Raw genomic sequence first — 23,212 nt, 5'->3', positions numbered from 1 at the left:
GTTTTGCCCCCCTCACTCCCTTTATACTTACCTGTGCCAATCGCAGTGTTTCTCTCCCCTTCTCTCATGCTGGTACACAAAGAGGAGATGCCAAAAGACCTGGGGGACCTCAGAAGAGGAGGTTCTAGGCTGTTCTGTGCAAAACCATTGCACAGAGCAGGTAAGTATAACATGTTTGTTATTTTATTTAAAAAATTACCTTTTCGAACATTTTCATGTTTTCTAGAATTTCAGCTACTTACAGCAGTCACAGCTCACATCAAAAACAAGGCCAGTAGAGCAGTACTCTTTATAGGTTATTCCATTTGCACAGTTCCAAAAAGCATTATTTTCACCAGCTACAGGGTAGAGGCCACTGGCTTTCCCAGCACAGAATTCTTTTGTCTTTGTAGGAGGTGGTGGATAGTTGCCTAAAAAAGCAAAATGCACATAACCTTTATAGATAAGTAAACTTCTTAAAATCTGCTCCATCAAAATCAGCTTCGTTTAAACTGTTTTTCCTGTGTGAGCTTTTACTAGGGTCGAAAAGGGACAAAATCTTTTGGTGAGGGCATTAAGCACAGTTACAATTCATCATCATCACCTTCAGCCTTTCAGCCCCGGCAGTTAGGCTGATGAAAATACAGAGATTTTTTGATGCTTAAGCACTACAGCTCAGTATCTTAGACTTCCGGTTATGGCATCTTGAGCCAACTGGTCAGGTAGGCCAACAATAACATTTATTCACTGTTACTTGGTAGATTAAAGATTAGCATTTCTTAGATGTTTGTGAAAAATGTCATACAATGCTGTCAGTTTTTGTTATTTTAACTGACTGGAAGACTGATATTTGTGTTCATCATATAACCAAGACTGTAAGAAAAATATTTTGTCACCCTGGTCTAAAATTATAGCCATACCTGTGAATGGTATTTGTCTTTAACTAAATCTACAAAAAAGTGAATTAAATATGATTCATTTTTAAAACAAACCTTAGGTCTCAGTGAGTTTTGACAATAACACACAGAAAAAGCAGAAAAGTAGCCCCGAATTGTCTAACACTTGTTTCCATGGGTGTTTGTGAGGCATCAGGGCAGTGCTTGAATTTCAAACTTGATCATATGCAGCTACATTACATTATATTTATTTTTGTCTTTGTGTTTATGTTTTTATAAATGCAACATTCACTGCTCTACTGCTTTTCAACTTTTTTTTATTCAAGCCATTGTGAATGTATGTTCAATCCATTCACTTCTCTCTTGGTGTGTTATGAGTGGACATGGGGTTCATACATGCAAGCACGCTTTACACATGCAGGCAAGCAGCAACATGAAGATAGGATCAGTTTGAGGGCCTGTTAATGACCGAGAGTCCAAGTTTTAGTGAGTCAAATGTGAAAACTAAAGAGAAACAAAGCTGGGACTTGTGGGACCATCTGACTTTTTAAGTGTTGACTCAAAGAGAAATTCTTCTAGGTCAGAGGAGTAGCTTGGAGCTTGTGGGCCCCGATGCAAAAGTTGACTTGGGGCTCCAAGATGCTCCCACTGCACACCAAGATATGATAGCCGTATGATGGCTGTCTCGCTCTTCTCTCTCTCCTGGTGCCATTTGCACGTGCATGCAAGGTGGGGGCACACTCTTAGCTGTTGGGTGAAAGCGGTAGGTTTGTATGTAAAAGAGGAAACTCAACAGGCTCTATGACTTCCAGATCCACATACAAGTCCACTGCTTTCACCCAGCAGCTCACAGTGCGGCCTGCCTGCCCCCAACTTGTGTGTACATGCAGGGCTGAGCAGAGGTGGTAGGGGAGTACTGTACTGGGCTGTGTGGGGGGCTGATCAGTGAGTGTGCCACTGCAGAGATAACACTTTTTTTTTTTAACGTTATTAAACAACATCCAGTTACCTCTATCATGGCCAGGCTGCAATGATATGGAGGTGCAGGATATTAGAGAAAAATAATACCCCCCTTCCTGGTAATGACACATGTCCTCCTGCCTCCTTGTGGTTTTGACAGGTGACCCCTCCTTCAAGAGCCCACCACTTCAGCTAATCATAGATGACCCCCTCCTCCTGTAAAGACAGATGACTTCCACTCCTGGTAATGACACATGTTCTCCCCAGGTAATGACAGATAACCCCCTCCCCCCACCAGGCAATGACAGATGACCCCCTCCCCCCACCAGGCAATGACAGATGACCCCTACCAGGTAATGACATATGACCCTCCCCCCAACCAGGTAATGACTGATACCCCTCCTCCACCAGGTAATGTAAGATACCCCCTCCCCCAGCAGGTAATGACAGATGACCCTCTTCCCTACCAGGTAATGATAGATGACCCCCACCTCCTCCTAGTAATGATACCTGGCCCCCCAGGGAATCACTGATCCCCCCCCCACCATCTCGGTAATGTGCCATTCTCCCCCACCATCCCGGTAATGTCACATCTTCCCCCACCCCCTCTATGCTGACAATGGCAGATTCCCCATCCAACAGAACCCCCACCCCCGCTCATCCTGTTCAAACTGTCAGTGAAATCTGCAGCCTCTGGAGCCCACAGTCCCTTGGGTGCCCTTCAATAGGTGTTACTGGATTTTGTGAGAATTGTTGTGTTAGTGTCAGCAGGAGTTGTGGGGAGGAGTGGGGCGGTGTGTGTCTGTTGTCTGCACGGATCTGACCAGTATCTTTTTACCTCCCCAATGACAGCAGTACCTGCTCCTGGACAGTGCTCTCCTCCTCCCTTGATCAGCCTGGTGACAGCTCAGTGTCCATCCCCTCCTGGTTGTTAGCACTGACACTTTCCTGTCCAGGAGGGCTGGCCTCACCACTTCCTTCCCCCACTACTCTCCAGCTCAGGACTTAAAAATGAAGCCAAAAGCTCAAAGCTCAGAGCTTCCAATTTGCTCTGGAGTCCACTTTGCCCGTCATAGTGACAGGAAGACAGCACAGGCCCCCCTGGAACATAAGTGGGGCCACAGTTGTAACCCCTGAGACCCCTGATGCTACACCTATGTTCTAGGTGCTTTCCAGCACATATGGATTTCAGTTATTATGCAGTAAGAGATAGGAACTTAATACTAAGAAGGTGTACTGTCAGTTACACATACTAAAGTAAAAATCTATAAATAAAAAGATGTTATCAATCATTTGGGACTTAATGATATCTTACAATCAATCTTTCTAATCAACAGTGAATCATTCTAGATCTCTGTAAGTCATTATGACGTTTCTCTATTTATATACCTGTTAACTGAGGAAAGACCAACCACAATTTACTTACAGCACTGACAGCTCTCATCAAAAACAAGGCCAGTAGAACAATATTGTTTGTATGTGATTCCATTGGCGCAGTTCCAGAATGCATTCTTGTCACCAACCACGGGGTACAAGCCACTGGCTCTTCCAGCACAGAATCCATTCTGACTTTTATCTGGAGATGTTGGATGGTTGTTGCCTTGAGGAAAAAAATGTTTTAATTTTAATTAATCTAAATTCAGTCTGTTTGCAAGGTTTGATAATTAAAGTAAGCCTGGTGATAAAACTCCTGAAGATAGAATGTTTCCAAAGACTCATTAAGGGAAGTAAATAAATGAGGCAATAGAAAAGATCTATAAGTCTTATAGACTTCCATGAGAAACCTGTACTGATTCAAGCTGGATTGCGGTGCGGAAAACCCACATTCTGTGTAAGTTTCCTGCACCGCGTTCAAAACATGCTGTGTCTGTGATATACAGCAGGTGTCAAGTTAAAAATGCCCCAAGCACAGATAGCGTTTGCCTGAACCGCTTTGCATGGCACCAAATTATCATGCGATCCGGTAGCGTTTTTTTGGTGTACTTTCTAATGAATGAATAGGCTGAAAACACACTGCACTCAAACCACACAAGAACATGAGTGCATCTGATTCCTGGTATGAACTGGCCCTATGTATTGTGTAAGTTCCACCTCCGTATATTGTGTACCTTTTGCTGTATCTCAAATTGTGCCCACGTATCATCTTTAGAGACCTTAGAGTAAACAGTTTCATTAAGTTACTTTAATCATTTGATATTTTTGTGCATTGTGATCGTATCCCCTCTTAAAAAAGTGAAACCTCTGTAATTGTTCCTCATAGCTGAGGCCCTCCAGTCCCAATTAATTTTGCTGCCCTTCTCTGAACTCATTCTAGTCTAAAGATATCCTTAAACCAAAACCAAACTGCAAATTTAAGATGAGGTCAAACCAGTGTTTTGTAAAGGGGTAGGATTTTTCACCCTAATCTGCCATCTAACTGCTTCCCCCACCCTATTTTATCAAGGTCTTCCTATAACGTTGCTGCATAGTTTGGTATCATCAGCAAACACTTAAATTGAGCTCCTAATTCAACCTTAATATCATTAATAAAAAAGTTAACCAGCATTGGCCCCAATACAGAACCCTGGGACACACCACTTACAAACTTGGACTAATGGCTCCATGCATACTAGGAATGTCCCACTTTGAGGGACATTGTTTTGTTTTTTGGTTTTTTTTTTAATAAAGGACTTGGTAAAATAGTCAAAAATTGTCTCTGGGTTTCTTCAACCCTAAAGGATTATATTTTGTAAATTAAATGTTTATGAGGTACAGTATTGAATGCTTTTGGAAATTCCTTAGAAATATTGTTAGTGGAAAGCTAGTGGATGTAATATGTAATCACTTCTTCATAGACTGTTAACAGATTTGTTCACCAGGAATGGTCTTTAACCACTTCAAGTCCGGACACTTTCCCCCCTTTCCTGTCCAGGCCAATTTTCAGCTTTCAGCACTGTCACACTTTGAATGACATGCAACACTGTATTCATATGACTTTTTAGTGTTTTTTTGAGAGAGATAAAGCTTTATTTTGGTGGAATTTAATAACCGCTGGGATTTTTATTTTTTTTGCTATATAAATGAAAAAGTCCAAACATTTTGAAAAAAAAGTGTTTTTCTTATAAAATTTTGCAAATAAATAATATTTAATCATAAATCTTTGCCAAAATTTATTCAGTTATCTTTTTAGTAAAATAAAAAAAAATCCAAATTAGTTCATAACCAAAAATTATAATTTAAAAAAATTTTTTTTTACATTTTTATATTTTTTTTTGTATATTATTATTATTATACAGGATTTATATAGCGCCAACAGTTTGCTCAGCGCTTTACAGTATAACGGGAGACAATACAGCAACAATACAGTTCAATTATTATTTATGGGTTTTTTTTCTACATACTGTCACCCTAGCAGTACAGTGTCACCATGGTGACACTGTACTACTTGTGGGAAGTGATGAAGATTTTTTATTTATTTATTTTTTTTTTACACTGATTGCTTTTACACCCATAAAGGCTGTAAAATCAATTATTTCTCCTTCTCTCTGGCTGCATTCCTGCAGCCATTGAGAAATACTGTGAGAGCTGTGATTGGTCACAGCTTGTCACATGGTACGTGGCTGTTGTGAATGGTCCTGTACCATGTGATCTCTGTGATCATTCACAGATTTCACACGTAGTAAGCAATGATATCAGAAGTGACATCTTGCTTACTACTTTGCATGTGATTACTGATTGGCCAACCAGTGATCACATGATCGGGACCTCGCACCGAGGTGTTCCACTGTGTCCAGAGGACACAGCAGGCACCAGATAGCGGTGCTGCGTGCTCCCAGGGAGCGCGCACAGTCTAAAATGGTGGGCGCCATTTATGAACGGCAACCCACCCCTGGAGTGCCACCGTCCTCCATTTGTATACAGCCGCCGGACGGGAAGTGGTTAATAAATCCATTATTATTACTTATGACACCTTTATCACAGGAAAAATCCTGACTATTGTCCCTTTCTGGTCCCTTAAATATTTTACATACTTTTGATGTTAGGCTGAGTGAAAGATTTCTTGTATACATCTTGATCCTTTTTGAATATTGGTACCACACTTTCTGTCCACCAATTTTTTGGTACTATTCCATGTCAGTAAGGTGTTTTTAAAAGTTATAAATATCAGCTTGGTGTCAGGGCAGGGCCGTGGAACGGACAGGTAGGCCTAGTGGCAGGGTAACGCACTGGCTGACGACAACCACCACCAACAGACTGAAGTCCCTCAGGGCGCGGAGTCTAAGTCCCAGGCTGCCCTTCACCAGGGCCCCTGATGGTGGGGATGGACTTGACGCAACCAGGGACCAGGTCGCGGCCCCCGAGACACCCCAGCTGCGGTAATGGCCGCCGCCAATGGCGTGTAGTTGGTGAGAATGACAATAGCGTAGTCAGACAAGCCGGGTCAATAACAACGGGACAAAACAGTACAGAACAGTAGACAGAGAATCACAGGTCACGGGCCGGGTTCAGCAACAGAAGGTCAGATCAAAGGGAAACGCAGAGAATGGTCTTAGTCACAAGCCGAGTCAGAATACCAGAAGAGTCACGAGCGTATACACAGAGCTGTAGCAAGACAAAGACACAAGACACAAGTGCAAAGAGCATGTGCAGATCCCAGGCTTATATGTACTCAGCCACACCCCTCTGGGGGATGGACCTCAGAGACCTGAAGGCATAAAAGATTCCCATCATGCTCAGCAGAAATCCAAGATGGATGCTAGCACATGGAGTAACATAACCTCTGGGAAAAGGTAGGACCTTGACAGTTGGCTATAATAGAGCTAAGCTCCCTAAAGACTCACAGGTAAAAGTCAGGTATTCTTGCTGATTTAATTACATCAGGTTTTCTAGTCTGTTTTGAACTTGTTTCTTTGTCAGCCACAGAGGTACATTCATTACTATGTTATTAGCATTACCATTCCTACTATCAAACCTATATTTTTCATTTGCATAAACAGCAGCAACAATTAATATAATACAGTACATCTGCCTTCTCCCTGTCATATGTCTCCAATTTTCTATGCTCATCATTTATAGGGCCTATTTGTTCCTACCTTACTTTTTTTTTACCATTTATATATTTGAAGATTTTTTAATGTTTGTGTTACTTAGTGTTGTAATATGCTATTCATATTGTATTTTATTTGCCCTGATTGTGCTCTTGTGTTAGGAACTGGATCACCTGCTAGTCTTACTCTGGCTCCCAGACCTGAAGAGGGTAGTCATGCTGTCCACCAGCAGGACCCCAGCAATTAGTTTCCACCTGATGCTGGCTGCCGGGAGGGTATTTAGCCCCTCTTCTAGTTTTCCTCATTGTCTCAGTGGTATGTCCTGTGTGCCATAACCTGCATGCTCTTGCTGCAATGCATATAGTAATCCTATTCTGTACCTGCCTGCACTTTGTATCTGTCATCTTGACACAGGTTGTTTTGTACCTGCCATCGTGACCCAGCTGCCTTGAACCTATCATTTTGTTCCTACCACTTGTACCTGTTGCCCTGATCCAGCTGCCTCTACCTGTTTTGCTTGTACCTGATCCCCTTTCTGGTCCCCATCCTGACCCATCTCACCTGGTGCCTCTTACACTTTAAACCTGACCCAGCTTTACCTGATCTCTCCCCCTGATTGTATATAATTTAGTTAGCTATATATTTAGGTTGTTTTTTGAGTTTGTTCCTTGTACCCTGCTTTGGTGAATGACGGTGCTCATCTGCATTGGCATCTGTTGGCTGTTACTCACACGTAATTAAATATTTGTTTCCTTGCTAGTATCCTGGACAGACAGCAGCAGCAGGAGGTGACAGACAAGCTGTCTGACACAGATGGGAATTGGGGGAGGGGGTGTTAAAATGATTTTTAATTTGTATGATTTTTAATTTATAATCACCAACCACACTTCTAAACTGACAATGTACAGGTGCCAAATATGCCCTTGTGTTAAACTATGCACTTAGAACAGCATTGCGCTTTACATAGCAAGCCTCACACAGCTCAGAACCTCGCTTGCACTGTTACATAAATTCAAACTTCAGGAAGGAATCAGTGTAATGCTTGTATCAATGTAATGCTTGCATCGTTTCATCAATATATTATTAATTTCCTTCGCTTACAATTTATAATCATACAGAGTGCAGTAAATTATGACTGAAGCACACTGGACTCAGTCTGCCTCAATGCTTTGCACAGGTCTTTGCTCACAAATGTTTATTGATACTTAGTTTTATCCAGCAAACCCTTTTCAGCATTAACAGCCAATGAGATCTGAAACTAACAATTGTTATTGCATGATGATTGAATTTATAGTTTAGTTTAGGTTGCCTAATGGCTTTAAAATACACAATCACACACACTAAGTACCTTTATGATGCTGAGTTGAAGGGCCTAATGGCTTTCCAGATGGACTGCTCTTAGGACTATTTCCTGATGGACCACTCTTAGGGTTGCTTCCAGAAGGACTGCTCTTAGGACTGCTTCCAGATGGACTGCTTCCAGATGGACTGTTCTTATGACTGCTCTTGGAATGTTGAATAGGTTCAATGCCCTTAGTGTGCTGAATAGGTTTACTGCCCTTGGGATGCTGAATAGGTTCACTGACCTTAGGATGCTGAATAGGCTTACTGACCTTGGGATGCTGAATAGGTTCAGTGCCCTTGGGATGCTGAATAGGTTCATTTCCCTTGGTATGTTGAATAGGTTCAGTGCCCTTGGGATGCTGAATTGGCTCGCTGCCCTTGGGATGCTGAATTGGCTCACTGCCCTTGTGATGCTGAATAGGTTCAGTGCCTTTGGGATGCTGAACAGGCTCATTCCCTTTAGGATGCTGAATAGGTTCAGTGCCCTTGGAATGCTGAATTGGCTCACTGCCCTTGGGATGCTGAATTGGCTCACTGCCCTTGGGATGCTGCACAGGTTCAGTGCCCTTGGGATGCTCTACAGTTTCAGTGCCCTTAGGATGCTGAATAGGTTCAGTGCCCTTGGGATGCTGAATAGGTTTGGTGCCCTTGGGATGCTGAACAGGTTCACTACCCTTGGGATGCTGAACAGGTACACTGCCCTTGGGGTGCTGAACAGGTTCAGTGCCTTTGGAATGCTGAACAGGTTCAGTGCCTTTGGAATGCTGAACAGATTCAGTGCCTTTGGAATGCTGAACAGGTTCAGTGCCTTTGGAATGCTGAACAGGATCAGTGCCTTTGGGATGCTGAAGAGGTTCAGTGCCTTTGGGATGCTGAAGAGGTGCAGTGCCTTTGGGATGCTGAAGAGGTTCAGTGCCTTTGGGATGCTGAATAGGTTCTGTGCCCTTGGGATGCTGAATAGGTTCAGTGCCCTGGGGGTGCTGAATAGGTTCAGTGCCCTTGGGATGCTGAATAGGTTCATTGCCCTTGGGATGCTGAGTAGGTTCAGTGGCCTTAGGATGCTGAAGAGGTTCAGTGCCTTTGGGATGCTGAATAGGCTGACTGCCTTTGGGATGCTGAATAGGCTGACTGCCCTTGGGATGCTGAATAGGCTGACTGCCCTTGGGATGCTGAATAGGCTCAGTGCCCTTGGGATGCTGAATAGGTTTAGTGCCCTTGGGATGCTGAACAGATTCACTGCCCTTGGGATGCTGAATTGGCTCGCTGCCCTTGGGATGCTGAATTGGCTCACTGCCCTTGTGATGCTGAATAGGTTCAGTGCCTTTGGGATGCTGAACAGGCTCATTCCCTTTAGGATGCTGAATAGGTTCAGTGCCCTTGGAATGCTGAATTGGCTCACTGCCCTTGGGATGCTGAATTGGCTCACTGCCCTTGGGATGCTGCACAGGTTCAGTGCCCTTGGGATGCTCTACAGTTTCAGTGCCCTTAGGATGCTGAATAGGTTCAGTGCCCTTGGGATGCTGAATAGGTTTGGTGCCCTTGGGATGCTGAACAGGTTCACTACCCTTGGGATGCTGAACAGGTACACTGCCCTTGGGGTGCTGAACAGGTTCAGTGCCTTTGGAATGCTGAACAGGTTCAGTGCCTTTGGAATGCTGAACAGGTTCAGTGCCTTTGGAATGCTGAACAGGTTCAGTGCCTTTGGAATGCTGAACAGGATCAGTGCCTTTGGGATGCTGAAGAGGTTCAGTGCCTTTGGGATGCTGAAGAGGTGCAGTGCCTTTGGGATGCTGAAGAGGTTCAGTGCCTTTGGGATGCTGAATAGGTTCTGTGCCCTTGGGATGCTGAATAGGTTCAGTGCCCTGGGGGTGCTGAATAGGTTCAGTGCCCTTGGGATGCTGAATAGGTTCATTGCCCTTGGGATGCTGAGTAGGTTCAGTGGCCTTAGGATGCTGAAGAGGTTCAGTGCCTTTGGGATGCTGAATAGGCTGACTGCCTTTGGGATGCTGAATAGGCTGACTGCCCTTGGGATGCTGAATAGGCTGACTGCCCTTGGGATGCTGAATAGGCTCAGTGCCCTTGGGATGCTGAATAGGTTCAGTGCCCTTGGGATGCTGAACAGATTCACTGCCCTTGGGATGCTGAATTGGCTCACTGCCCTTGGGATGCTGAATTGGCTCACTGCCCTTGGGATGCTGAATTGGCTCACTGCGCTTGGGATGCTGAATAGGCTGACTGCCCTTGGGATGCTGAATAGGCTGACTGCCCTTGGGATGCTGAATAGGCTGACTGCCCTTGGGATGCTGAATAGGTTCAGTGCCCTTGGGATGCTGAATAGGTTCAGTGCCCTTGGGATGCTGAATAGGTTCAGTGCCCTTGGGATGCTGAATAGGTTCAGTGCCCTTGGGATGCTGAACAGGTTCAGTGCCCTTGAGATGCTGAATTGGCTCACTGCCCTTGGGATGCTGAATTGGCTCACTGCCCTTGGGATGCTGAACAGGTTCAGTGCCCTTACGATGCTGAATTGGCTCAGTGCCCTTGGGATGCTGAATAGGTTCAGTGCCCTTGGGATGCTGAACAGGTTCACTGCCCTTGGGATGCTGAACAGGTTCACTGCCCTTGGGATGCTGAATTGGTTCAGTGCCCTTGGGATGCTGAATTGGCTCACTGCCCTTGGGATGCTGAATAGGTTCAGTGCCCTTGGGATGCTGAAGAGGTTCAGTGCCTTTGGGATGCTGAATAGGCTGACTGCTCTTGGGATGCTGAATTGGCTCACTGCCCTTGGGATGCTGAATAGGTTCAGTGCCCTTGGGATGCTGAATTGGCTCACTGCCCTTGGGATGCTGAACAGGTTCACTGCCCTTGGGATGCTGAATTGGTTCAGTGCCCTTGGGATGCTGAATTGGCTCACTGCCCTTGGGATGCTGAATAGGTTCAGTGCCCTTGGGATGCTGAAGAGGTTCAGTGCCTTTGGGATGCTGAATAGGCTGACTGCCCTTGGGATGCTGAATTGGCTCACTGCCCTTGGGATGCTGAATAGGTTCAGTGCCCTTGGGATGCTGAATTGGCTCACTGCCCTTGGCATGCTGAACAGGTTCAGTGCCCTTGGGATGCTGAACAGGTTCAGTGCCCTTGGGATGCTGAACAGGTTCAGTGCCCTTGGGATGCTGAACAGGTTCAGTGCCCTTGGGATGCTGAACAGGTTCAGTGCCCTTGGGATGCTGAAGAGGTTCAGTGCCCTTGGGATGCTGAACAGGTTCAGTGCCCTTGGGATGCTGAATAGGTTCAGTGCCCTTGGGATGCTGAATAGGTTTAGTGCCCTTAGGATGCTGAAGAGGTTCAGCGCCTTTGGGATGCTGAAGAGGTTCAGTGCCTTTGGGATGCTGAATAGGCTGACTGCCCTTGGGATGCTGAATAGGTTCAGTGCCCTTGGGATGCTGAATAGGCTCAGTGCCCTTGGGATGCTGAATTGGCTCAGTGCACTTGGGATGCTGAATAGGTTCAGTGCCCTTGGGATGCTGAATAGGTTCAGTGTCCTTGGGATGCTGAATTGGCTCACTGCCCTTGGAATGCTGAATAGGCTCACTGCCCTTGGGATGCTGAATAGGCTCAGTGCCCTTGGGATGCTGAACAGGTTCAGTGCCCTTGGGATGCTGAACAGGTTCAATGCCCTTGGGATGCTGAATAGGTTCAGTGCCCTTGGGATGCTGAAGAGGTTCAGTGCCTTTGGGATGCTGAATAGGCTGACTGCCCTTGGGATGCTGAATAGGTTCAGTGCCCTTGGGATGTTGAATAGGCTCAGTGCCCTTATGATGCTGAATTGGCTCAGTGCCCTTGGGATGCTGAATAGGTTCAGTGCCCTTGGGATGCTGAATAGGTTCAGTGTCCTTGGGATGTTGAATTGGCTCACTGCCCTTGGGATGCTGAATAGGCTCACTGCCCTTGGGATGCTGAATAGGCTCAGTGCCCTTGGGATGCTGAACAGGTTCAGTGCCCTTGGGATGCTGAACAGGTTCAATGCCCTTGGGATGCTGAATAGGTTCAGTGCCCTTGGGATGCTGAACATTTTCAGTGCCCTTGGGATGCTGAACAGGTTCAGTTCCCTTGGGATGCTGAACAGGTTCAGTGCCCTTGGGATGCTGAACAGGTTCAGTTCCCTTGGGATGCTGAACAGGTTCAGTGCCCTTGGGATGCTGAATAGGTTCAGTGCCTTTGGGATGCTGAAGAGGTTCAGTGCCTTTGGGATGCTGAATAGGCTGACTGCCCTTGGGATGCTGAATTGGCTCAGTGCCCTTGAGATGCTGAATATGTTCAATGCCCTTGGGATGCTGAATAGGTTCAGTGCCCTTGTGATGTTGCACAGGTTCAGTGCCCGTAGGATGCTGAATAGGTTTGGTGCCCTTGGGATGCTGAATAGGCTCAGTATCCTTAGGATGCTGAATAGGTTCAGTGCCCTTGGGATGCTGAATAGATTCAGTGCCCTTGGGATGCTGACGAGGTTCAGTGCCTTTGGGATGCTGAAGAGGTTCAGTCCCCTTGGGATGCTGAACAGGTTCAGTGCCTTTGGGATGCTGAATAGGCTGACTGCCCTTGGGATGCTGAATAGGTTCTGTGCCTATACGATGCTGAATTGGCTCAGTGCCCTTGGGATGCTGAATAGGCTTAGTATCCTTAGGATGCTGAATAGGTTCAGTGCCCTTGGGATGCTGAATAGGTTCAGTGCCCTTGGGATGCTGAAGAGGTTCAGTGCCTTTGGGATGCTGAAGAGGTTCAGTGCCCTTGGGATGCTGAATAGGTTCAGTGTCCTTGGGATGCTGAATAGGTTCTGTGCCCTTGGGATGCTGAATAGGTTCAGTGCCCTTGGGATGCTGAATTGGCTCAGTGCCCTGGGGATGCTGAATAGGCTTAGTATCCTTAGGATGCTGAATAGGTTCAGTGCCCTTGGGATGCTGACGAGGTTCAGTGCCTTTGGGATGCTGAAGAGGTTCAGTCCCCTTGGGATGCTGAACAGGTTCAGTGCCTTTGGGATGCTGAATAGGCTGACTGCCCTTGGGATGCTGAATAGGTTCTGTGCCCTTACGATGCTGAATTGGCTCAGTGCCCTTGGGATGCTGAATAGGCTTAGTATCCTTAGGATGCTGAATAGGTTCAGTGCCCTTGGGATGCTGAATAGGTTCAGTGCCCTTGGGATGCTGAAGAGGTTCAGTGCCTTTGGGATGCTGAAGAGGTTCAGTGCCCTTGGGATGCTGAATAGGTTCAGTGTCCTTGGGATGCTGAATAGGTTCTGTGCCCTTGGGATGCTGAATAGGTTCAGTGCCCTTGGGATGCTGAATTGGCTCAGTGCCCTGGGGATGCTGAATAGGTTCAGTGCCCTTGGGATGCTGAAGAGGTTCAGTGCCTTTGGGATGCTGAATAGGCTGACTGCCCTTGGGATGCTGAATTGGCTCACTGCCCTTGGGATGCTGAATAGGCTCACTGCCCTTGGGATGCTGAATAGGCTCAATGCCCTGGGGATGCTGAATAGGCTCAATGCCCTGGGGATGCTGAATAGGTTCAGTGCCCTTGGGATGCTGAAGAGGTTCAGTGCCTTTGGGATGCTGAATAGGCTCACTGCCCTTGGGATGCTGAATTGGCTCACTGCCCTTGGGATGCTGAATTGGCTCACTGCCCTTGGGATGCTGAATAGGCTCACTGCCCTTGGGATGCTGAATAGGCTCACTGCCCTTGGGGTGCTGAATAGGCTCACTGCCCTTGGGATGCTGTATAGGCTTAGTGCCCTTGGGATTCTGTATAGGCTCAGTGCCCTTGGGATGCTGTATAGGTTCAGTGCCCTTGGGATGCTGTAAAGGTTCTGTGCCCTTGGGATGCTGCATAGGTTCACTGTTTTTAGGTTGTTCTTTGGGTTCATTGGTCTTGGAGTGCTCTCTAGGCTCTGTGCTCTTAGGGTGTTCTTTAGGTTCACTACCTTTGGGATGTTGAATAGGCTCAGTGCTCTTGGGATGCTCTTTAGGTTCACTGCTTTTTGGATGTTCTTTGGGTTCATTGCTCTTAGAGTGCTCTTTAGGCTCTGTGCTCTTAGGTTGTACCTTGGGTTCACTGTCCTTGGGATGTTGACTAGGTTCACTGCTCTTGGGATGCTGAATAGGTTCTTTGGGTTGACTGTTTTTAGTGGTATGATCAGTAGGCTCACTGGTCTTAGAATGCTGCTTGGGGCCACTGATTATAGTATGGTCTTTAGGTTCAGTGTCTTTGGGGTGTTCCTTATGTTCACTGCTTTGGGTGTGCTTATCAGGACTGTTACTTTTGGAGTGAGTGTTAGAGTGTTCCTGACTTTGAGTTTTTGAATGAGCTACTTTGACAGGTGAACTAGGTGAAAGCGCAGACCGGGAACCTGTAAAAAACATAAATTGTCATGAAACAAATGGTTAAATATCCAACTTGCAGGTAGCATATATTTTTTGTTTTACTGAATCCCTTGACTAAAGCACAATAGTACAGTATATGCTGGTGTCAGTATATGCTGGTGTCAAGAGAAGTGTATTTATCTTAAATTATTAACAGCTAAAATGGTTCTGAATGTTTTAGGTACTTACAACAATGGCAGCTCTCGTCAAAGACCAGACCAACAGGGCAGTCTTGTTGATAGGTTAGCCCTTTCCAGCAGTTCCAGAATGCATTTTTATTCCCTTGTACTGGGTAAAGACCAGTTAATTTTCCAACGCAGAATCCTTTGCCACCCGCATTGCCACTGCTTTTTGCTGGAGCAGAGTAAACACCTACAACAAAATCATAACCTTTATTTCTTTATCGATTCTATTTATATATCTATTTCTATTACAATTTCTGTGGAGAGACTAAGTAGTTTTGGGACCTTCTCTTTTAAACAGAAAGGGAAGGGATTTAAAAAAATAAATTTAAGTGGAGTTCAGCTTTAGCACTGCTGCACACATGTCCCTTTTTTGCTGCGTTAAAGCTGGCGGATTTGCATGACAACTGAAATTGAATGTGTTTCTTTGGATTGCGTTCAGATATATGTGTTAGAGATTGCTGTTTTGAAAAAGGATCCTGTGTGAGTTTTGGACTGTGCAATGCAAAATTGCAGTGTTTACGTTCAATGAGAGTTATCATATTACAGTGCGTTTTTCAGAGCCCTCACTGGGGGCTGAAGTGGCTGAGCAAGCTGCCTATTCAGGCATCTGGTTTGATCCCGACCATATGGTCGGGATCTCTTTAGAGCCTGGACCAGCTCTGTGACAGCGGGATCCAAAGCTTTGGCTATACGTCTTTAGGTGAAGTCCTGTTGGAAGTTTCATGTCCTGGTGTTTTGTGTGTCCTATGGATCAATAAATATACACTGACCCTTCTTCCTATTACATTAAACAAAGTACTTGATATTGTAGAGGCTTTTAATTATAATGGTATATTTTAGTAATGGTACACTGAAAGCAACCCTTGTCAAAACTATGAGGAAGGAATGAAAGCTTTAGTGTAAAGTGTTAAGAGTTTTCATTAGATTGCCATGCTGGATGGCCCTCATCTAAAGCCTTGCTAGCAATTATCTACTGATAATACACTTATAGCAATACATTTATAGCAATTTACTTTCTGTTGCATGTGCTGAGTTAAATAGGTTAACTTTTCTACTGTCATTAGATAAGAACATTGTTCTTCAGTGAAAAGCAAATAAAAATATTTTACATGTTTTACAGGAACTAAAACTGGATTTAAAGTAATTAAAAATGTTCCAATCAGTGCCAGGACAAGGTCATCTAGAGCCAAGATGCCAAACAGTGCCTCCACATGATTTGTCAGCAAAAATCCCCTCCTCCCCCAAATACATTCAAGCACTGTAGGGGGGCAATAGAAAGTCTACAGGATTATAGCATTGGGACCCCGCACTATAGATGCCACTGTGCAGTGTTTGCTTACCTGCCTGTCACCCACATTCTTGGCTGGGAAGAGATGGGGGAGGACAAACAAACACTGCACAGTGGTGAGTTAGCAGTCCTAATCCAAGAGAGCTGCAGTGGCAGGAGGAGGAGCTGGAGGGGAGAGAGCACAACCTGCCACTCCTCCCAGCTCTCTCCTCCTCTCCTGATCTGACTTGCTTCCTCCAGATCTAAGCTGAGAGGAGTCACTACTCTTGTCAGCTTGTAGGTAGGAACTTTCCATGAGGTGCCTCCCCCCCACCTCACATGATACCACTGCCTAGGGCAGCTGCCCTTCCCGCTCACCCCTTGTCCTGGCCCTGGTTCCAATGCATACTGTACAATCAACATCTTCCATTTCAAGACTGCATTTCAGTCCCCTTTTGATTACTTACAGCATTGGCAGCCCTCACTGAAAGTCAGACCTGCAGGACAATCTTGCTGATAGGTAAGCCCTTTCCAACAGTTCCAGAATGCATTTCTTTTTCCTGCTACTGGGTATAAACCATTTGCTTTTCCCACACAGAATCCAGTGCCAGTTGAACTTCCAGGATTATTGCCTGAATGATCCTCATGCTTAGAATTTGTATCACTACTCTTTGAATGTTCCTCAGAACCACTGCCCTTTGGATTGTTTGTCTTTGGATGTTTGTTAGATTGTTTGTTTTTTTGGTGGCTTCCAGTGTCATTTGGGTGGTTTTTAGACTCATTGCTCTTTGGAGAGTCAGTGCCTTCAGGTTGGATAGAATGATGCAAATTAGGGTTATTGCGGTTATGACTAGCTGGAGTCTTGGGTGAAGATGAAGAGGTACAAGCTGAAAAAAAAATCAGCATGATTATGAAAATGTTCGTTTTTTGTTTGCATTGCATTTATGGAAAATAACTTACTGGTAGAATCAATTCCAAGGGTTTCCTTCAATGCAGAGACAAGAGGGAATTTGCCTTGGTTACAAAATGTACCAGTGAAATCATCCATGTCAAGTGACCAAACCATTGCTCCTCCAAAGTTATTCTGCATCAACCAATCAGCCTACAGTTAGGAAACACAATATTATCAATAAATAAAATTATACATTCTTTTCCAGTTTTATTCTAACAGGATATAAGGATGAGTAGTAAAACTGACACAGGACATATAGCGGCATCCTAGTAGTCCTAAAGAGCCATATATCATAAGAAGACCTATTACCTACAATAAATACTAGCAATATGGTAGTGTTTACATTTATTAGTACATAATTGAATTATGCACTTTGTATGTCAGACTCACTTCAAGTGTATATATAGACAACACTTTTCCTAGTTTTGGATAAAGTACGAAAGGGACAACTCCCTAACATTGTTATTTTTATTGCTGTCTGTGTACTCTTTGAAAACATTCCTTCAATTCCTGTCACCAGAAATCTCCCAAGTTTCCCTCTTTGACAGTTGTCCCCAGGAAAAGTGTCCCCATTAGAATATTTCTCACCTCTTGTCTTAGGCACAGCTCCAACATTTTGGATTTCTTCAAAATTTCTGTTTACGTGACAATGGTCACCAGTACAAAAAAAATGGTGGGTCTCCTCAATGAGGAATTGGCAGATGTCCACTTAGTTTTTCAAAGAAAGCATGTTACTTTATTTTAAATAATTTTTTTCAAGGTACGGGTAAGTACATGCTGTATGAATGCTGTGCTGTTAGCGAAGTTGTTGGCATAAACTGTATACCAACTATATACTGTAGAACTGTCTTTTTTTATAGTCGTGCTTGAGCATAACTACCACAAGCTCTTTGAAGATGAAAAAGAATAAGTAATCACACTTCAAAGCACAAACTTTCATTCAGTAACCTAAAACTGTAATGTGAATTTTGTGACATGATCTGCTTCAGTTGTAAATGCAATGATGATTAGCTGGGAAGGAAAAATCTTTTAAAGTAAAAACTATTTTTGTATTCGCAGAAGAAAATGTTTTTTTGGATAGTCCTAAATGAATCATACTGTAGCATACTGTAGGTGTTATGAAGGTATTTAAAAAGTACCTTCAGCTGGAAACTGATGGTATTATCATACCCCACCCAGTCACTGCCATGGAAGGCATAGGGAACATCTTCGGAAAAAGACCATTCACTTCTGGCCCCAGTCTTTATAAAATGGCAGATCTGAAAATAAGAGACAAGAAACAATAGCTTGTAATATGTACGTGCATAACTGCTATAAACTTAAATTGTATTGAAAGACATATTATGCTGTGCTCTATGGCTACAGTATACAGTTGGTTAGGTTAAAAAAGTCCATCAATTAAATTTCCCAGTACATACAGTATAACTAGAGATGAGCGAATCGAACATGACGAAGTGGAATTCGTTTCGAAGATTAGGAAAAATTCAATTCGCGCCGAATCCGAAAATTAGCAAACTTCGGATGCACGAATCGAATTTTCCCAAAAATGGCGGCGACATGTGTGGCGACGGAGCGGGGATCTCTGGGAAGGCGCGCAGACAAGGCGTGCTGACCCATAATGCATTCATTCATGACATGTGATCGCATTAGCCAATCAGCAGCCAGCCAGCCAGCACTGTGTAATGGTGGAGCTATAAATCGCGGCCATCTTAGAATTCTCCATTAGCCTCCGGTCATTCAAGAGAGACAGACCTGTCTGTATTAGGGACAGAGTTAGGGCCACAGAGACTTTAGGGCCACAGAATCGTTACTCAGGGACACAGAATCGTTACTCAGGGACACAGAATTGTTACTCAGGGACACAGAATTGTTACTGAGGGACACAGAATTGTTACTGAGGGACACAGAATCGTTACTCAGGGACACAGAATTGTTACTCAGGGACACAGAATTGTTACTCAGGGACACAGAATCGTTACTGAGGGACACAGAATCGTTACTGAGGGACACAGAATCGTTACTCAGGGACACAGAATCGTTACTCAGGGACACAGAATTGTTACTCAGGGACACAGAATTGTTACTGAGGGACACAGAATCGTTACTGAAGGACACAGAATTGTTACTCAGGGACACAGAATTGTTACTCAGGGACACAGAATTGTTACTCAGGGACACAGAATCGTTACTCGGGGACACAGAATTGTTACTCAGGGACACAGAATCGTTACTCAGGGACACAGAATCGTTACTCAGGGACAGACACAGAATCGTTACTCAGGGACACAGAATCGTTACTCAGGGACACAGAATTGTTACTCAGGGACACAGAATCGTTACTCAGGGACAGACACAGAATTGTTACTCAGGGACACAGAATCGTTACTCAGGGACACAGAATCGTTACTCAGGGACACAGAATTGTTACTCAGGGACACAGAATCGTTACTCAGGGACACAGAATCGTTACTCAGGGACAGACACAGAATTGTTACTCAGGGACACAGAATCGTTACTCAGGGACAGACACAGAATTGTTACTCAGGGACACAGAATCGTTACTCAGGGACACAGAATCGTTACTCAGGGACACAGAATTGTTACTCAGGGACACAGAATCGTTACTGAGGGACACAGAATCGTTACTGAGGGACACAGAATCGTTACTCAGGGACACAGAATTGTTACTCAGGGACACAGAATTGTTACTCAGGGACACAGAATCGTTACTGAGGGAAACAGAATCGTTACTCAGGGACACAGAATCGTTACTCAGAGACACAGAATCGTTACTCAGGGACACAGAATCGTTACTCAGGGACACAGAATCGTTACTCATGGACACAGAATCGTTACTCAGGGACACAGAATTGTTACTCAGGGACACAGAATTGTTACTCAGGGACACAGAATCATTACTCAGGGACAGACACAGAATTGTTACTCAGGGACACAGAATCGTTACTCAGGGACACAGAATCGTTACTCAGGGACACAGAATTGTTACTCAGGGACACAGAATCGTTACTCAGGGACACAGAATCGTTACTCAGGGACACAGAATTGTTACTCAGGGACACAGAATCGTTACTGAGGGACACAGAATCGTTACTCAGGGACACAGAATCGTTACTCAGGGACACAGAATTGTTACTCAGGACACAGAATCGTTACTCAGGGACACAGAATTGTTACTCAGGGACACAGAATTGTTACTCAGGGACACAGAATTGTTACTGAGGGACACAGAATTGTTACTGAGGGACACAGAATCGTTACTCAGGGACACAGAATCGTTACTCAGGGACACAGAATCGTTACTCAGGGACACAGAATCGTTACTCAGGGACAGACACAGAATTGTTACTCAGGGACACAGAATCGTTACTCAGGGACACAGAATTGTTACTCAGGGACACAGAATTGTTACTCAGGGACAGACACAGAATTGTTACTCAGGGACACAGAATTGTTACTCAGGGACACAGAATTGTTACTCAGGGACACAGAATCGTTACTCAGGGACAGACACAGAATCGTTACTCAGGGACACAGAATTGTTACTCAGGGACACAGAATCGTTACTCAGGGACACAGAATCGTTACTCAGGGACACAGAATCGTTACTCAGGGACACAGAATTGTTACTGAGGGACACAGAATCGTTACTCAGGGACACAGAATCGTTACTCAGGGACACAGAATTGTTACTCAGGGACACAGAATCGTTACTTTCTGCTTCACAACCACTATTGTACGTTCAAAGAGTTAAATCCTGTTTTATGTTTGGGGTGCTTATTGAATTAAAGAGTATGTCAGACAACACGCAGAGGAGTGGCAGAGGAGGCAATGTTTCAGGAGCGAGCAGACGTGGCAGCAGAGGAAGGGGTCGAGGCAGCACTAGTCGCAGCCAGAGGCCAGTGCTCCCGGTGTCATCCAGCGGTCGTGTCTCCACCGACAACCCTGCCGTCATCGATTGGTTGACTCGGTCGTCTTCCTCTTCCCCGGTCACCTCTGACACCTACAGCCAACGGTCGGTGGGTACGTCAGACACAACCGTTAGTTGGCATGGCCCGGGAGCAAGCCCACTGAAATCACGTGTCCTCTACCTGCCCCTGTCCTTTGGTGTTCCCTCACCAAGCGAAGTATCGCATGCTGCGGGCTCAGCCCCACTGTACAGTGAGGAAGAGCTAACAGAGGGCGGTCAGGAACGGGGGGAGACATCCGCCTCTTCAGCAGCCAGGCGAAGAAGTACTGGCGAGGAGAGTGGCTCGGTAGCCGGTCTAGAGACAGGTCTGTCTCCTGACCCACACGCAGCCGAGGGGGCTAGTAGTGACGCGGAGACCCTAATTGATGATGATGAGGCTGATCGCACTTGGCAGCCTCGTCGTCATCAGGCTATTGCTTCCGCATCATCAGGAGAAGAGGGTGCCAGCTTGCCAGCGAGCAAAACAGTCGGTGGGTTGCCCAGGAGGCAGCAGGGTCGCAGCAGTGTCAGTGGAGGCAAACGGCCACGGAGTCGAGCACCAGCTCCACTGCAGCCTACCACCACGGCCAGTAGTGGTGCCGGTGTGCACGGAGGAAGTAGCAGTCAGCCAGTGAGGAGTAGCGGGGGCAAAGTTTCCTACTCGGCGGTGTGGCAATTTTTCGTCAAGCCGCCCGAGGAAGTAAACGTAGCCGTATGTCGACTATGTGGCCAGAAAGTCAAGCGTGGCCAGGGGGCCCATGTTGGGACTACAGTGTTGCGTCAGCATATGCAGCGTCGCCATTCGGTGGCCTGGGAAAACCGTGATAAAGATACGGCGGTTCTGCCTGCCCCAGCCCCCGCTCCATCACCCGCTCCGTTACTTGCTCCGTCATCCGACGTCAATCGCCCTCTATTAGCCAGTCAAGGCTCCAATACCTCTGCTGAGGGGAGTTGTCACTCGTTGGCATCTTCCGCTCGTTCAGATGCTCCTTCTCCTGCTACTCCTCTTCACGGATTCCGTCAGCAGTCTTTCTTGGAATCCGTTTCCAAGAGACAACAGTTTGCGAGTACGCACCCGACGGTGCAGAAGCTGAACGTCCTCCTGTCTAAGTTGCTGGTGCTGCAGTCCCTCCCTTTCCAAGTGGTGGACTCAGCACCTTTCCGAGAAATGATGGCTTGTGCCGAGCCGCGGTGGAGAGTGCCAAGCCGGCATTTCTTCGCCAAAAAGGCAGTGCCAGCCCTGCATTCACATGTAGAAGAGATGGTGGGCCAGTCTTTGAGCATGTCGGTCTCTGCCAAAGTGCACGGCAGCGCCGACGTGTGGAGCTGTAACTACGGTCAGGGACAGTACATGTCATTTACGGCCCACTGGGTGAACGTGGTGCCGGCACAGCCGCACCAGCAACTTGGACAGGTCACGCCGCTTTTGCCTCCACGTTTGCACGTCCTTGGTCCACAAAAGATGTCCGCCTCTACCACCTCTTCTTCCGCCGTGTCCTCAGCCACCACCCCCGTGCCAAGTCCCATTACCCGACCGGCATATCACATGTGCAGGGCGCAACGGTGTCACGCTGTGCTGCACCTGGAATGCCTTGGCGAACGTAGTCACACAGGGGAGGAACTTCTGAGTGTAATGAACAGAGAAATCGACAGATGGCTGTCTCCGCGCAAACTGAAAATCGGAACCATGTTGACCGACAACGGAAAGAACATGGTGTCTGCTCTGCGTCAAGGAAGGTTGTGCCATGCGCCATGCATGGCTCACGTGTTCAATCTGGTTGTCAAGCGGTTCCTAAAATCCACCATCCCACTGCAAGACATCCTTAAAATGTCACGTAAACTTTGCATGCATTTCAGCCATTCCTACACCGCAAAGCACACCCTCCTTGAGCTGCAGCGGCAGAACGGAATTCCACAGCATCGCCTGATCTGCGACGTTGCAACAAGGTGGAATTCAACCCTACATATGTTAGACCGCCTTTACGAACAGCGAAAGGCCATCACCGATTTCCTGATGTTACAAGCGGATAAAGGTACTCCCCTGTGTAACTTAGATGTCAGCCATTGGCAGCTCATGCGTGACACCTGCCGCTTGCTCAGGCCCTTTGAGGAGGCCACGCTATTCGTGAGTCGGCAGGACTATGGGATGAACGACGTCATTCCTCTGTTGCACGTCCTGGAACAAATGCTGTTAACAATGGCTGGTCAGGGTGCGGTAGACTTGGCGCACA

At 46.0% G+C, this 23,212-nt stretch overlaps 1 protein-coding gene across 1 annotated transcript in view; it reads right to left on the bottom strand.

Moving 5' to 3' along the window:
- The window catches only part of LOC149459394 (uncharacterized), a 51,967-nt gene that overhangs the window by 5,729 nt on the left and 23,026 nt on the right, over positions 1–23,212 (bottom strand). Inside the window, 11 exon segments of the mRNA XM_089681112.1 lie at positions 243–410; positions 3,262–3,400; positions 7,811–7,819; positions 9,436–9,554; positions 10,014–12,466; positions 12,833–13,992; positions 14,587–14,597; positions 14,800–14,982; positions 16,530–16,949; positions 17,023–17,164; positions 18,154–18,273. Of these exon segments, the coding sequence (XP_089537238.1) occupies positions 243–410; positions 3,262–3,400; positions 7,811–7,819; positions 9,436–9,554; positions 10,014–12,466; positions 12,833–13,992; positions 14,587–14,597; positions 14,800–14,982; positions 16,530–16,949; positions 17,023–17,164; positions 18,154–18,273 (4,924 nt within the window).

The sequence above is a fragment of the Staurois parvus genome, unplaced genomic scaffold (genome assembly GCF_062004578.1).
Source record: "Staurois parvus isolate SC_StPar_1 unplaced genomic scaffold, SC_StPar_1.0 ptg000261l, whole genome shotgun sequence".
NCBI lineage: Eukaryota > Metazoa > Chordata > Amphibia > Anura > Ranidae > Staurois > Staurois parvus.
The sequence above is the reverse complement of the archived record's forward strand: the minus strand, read 5'-3'. Positions and strand labels throughout refer to the sequence as shown.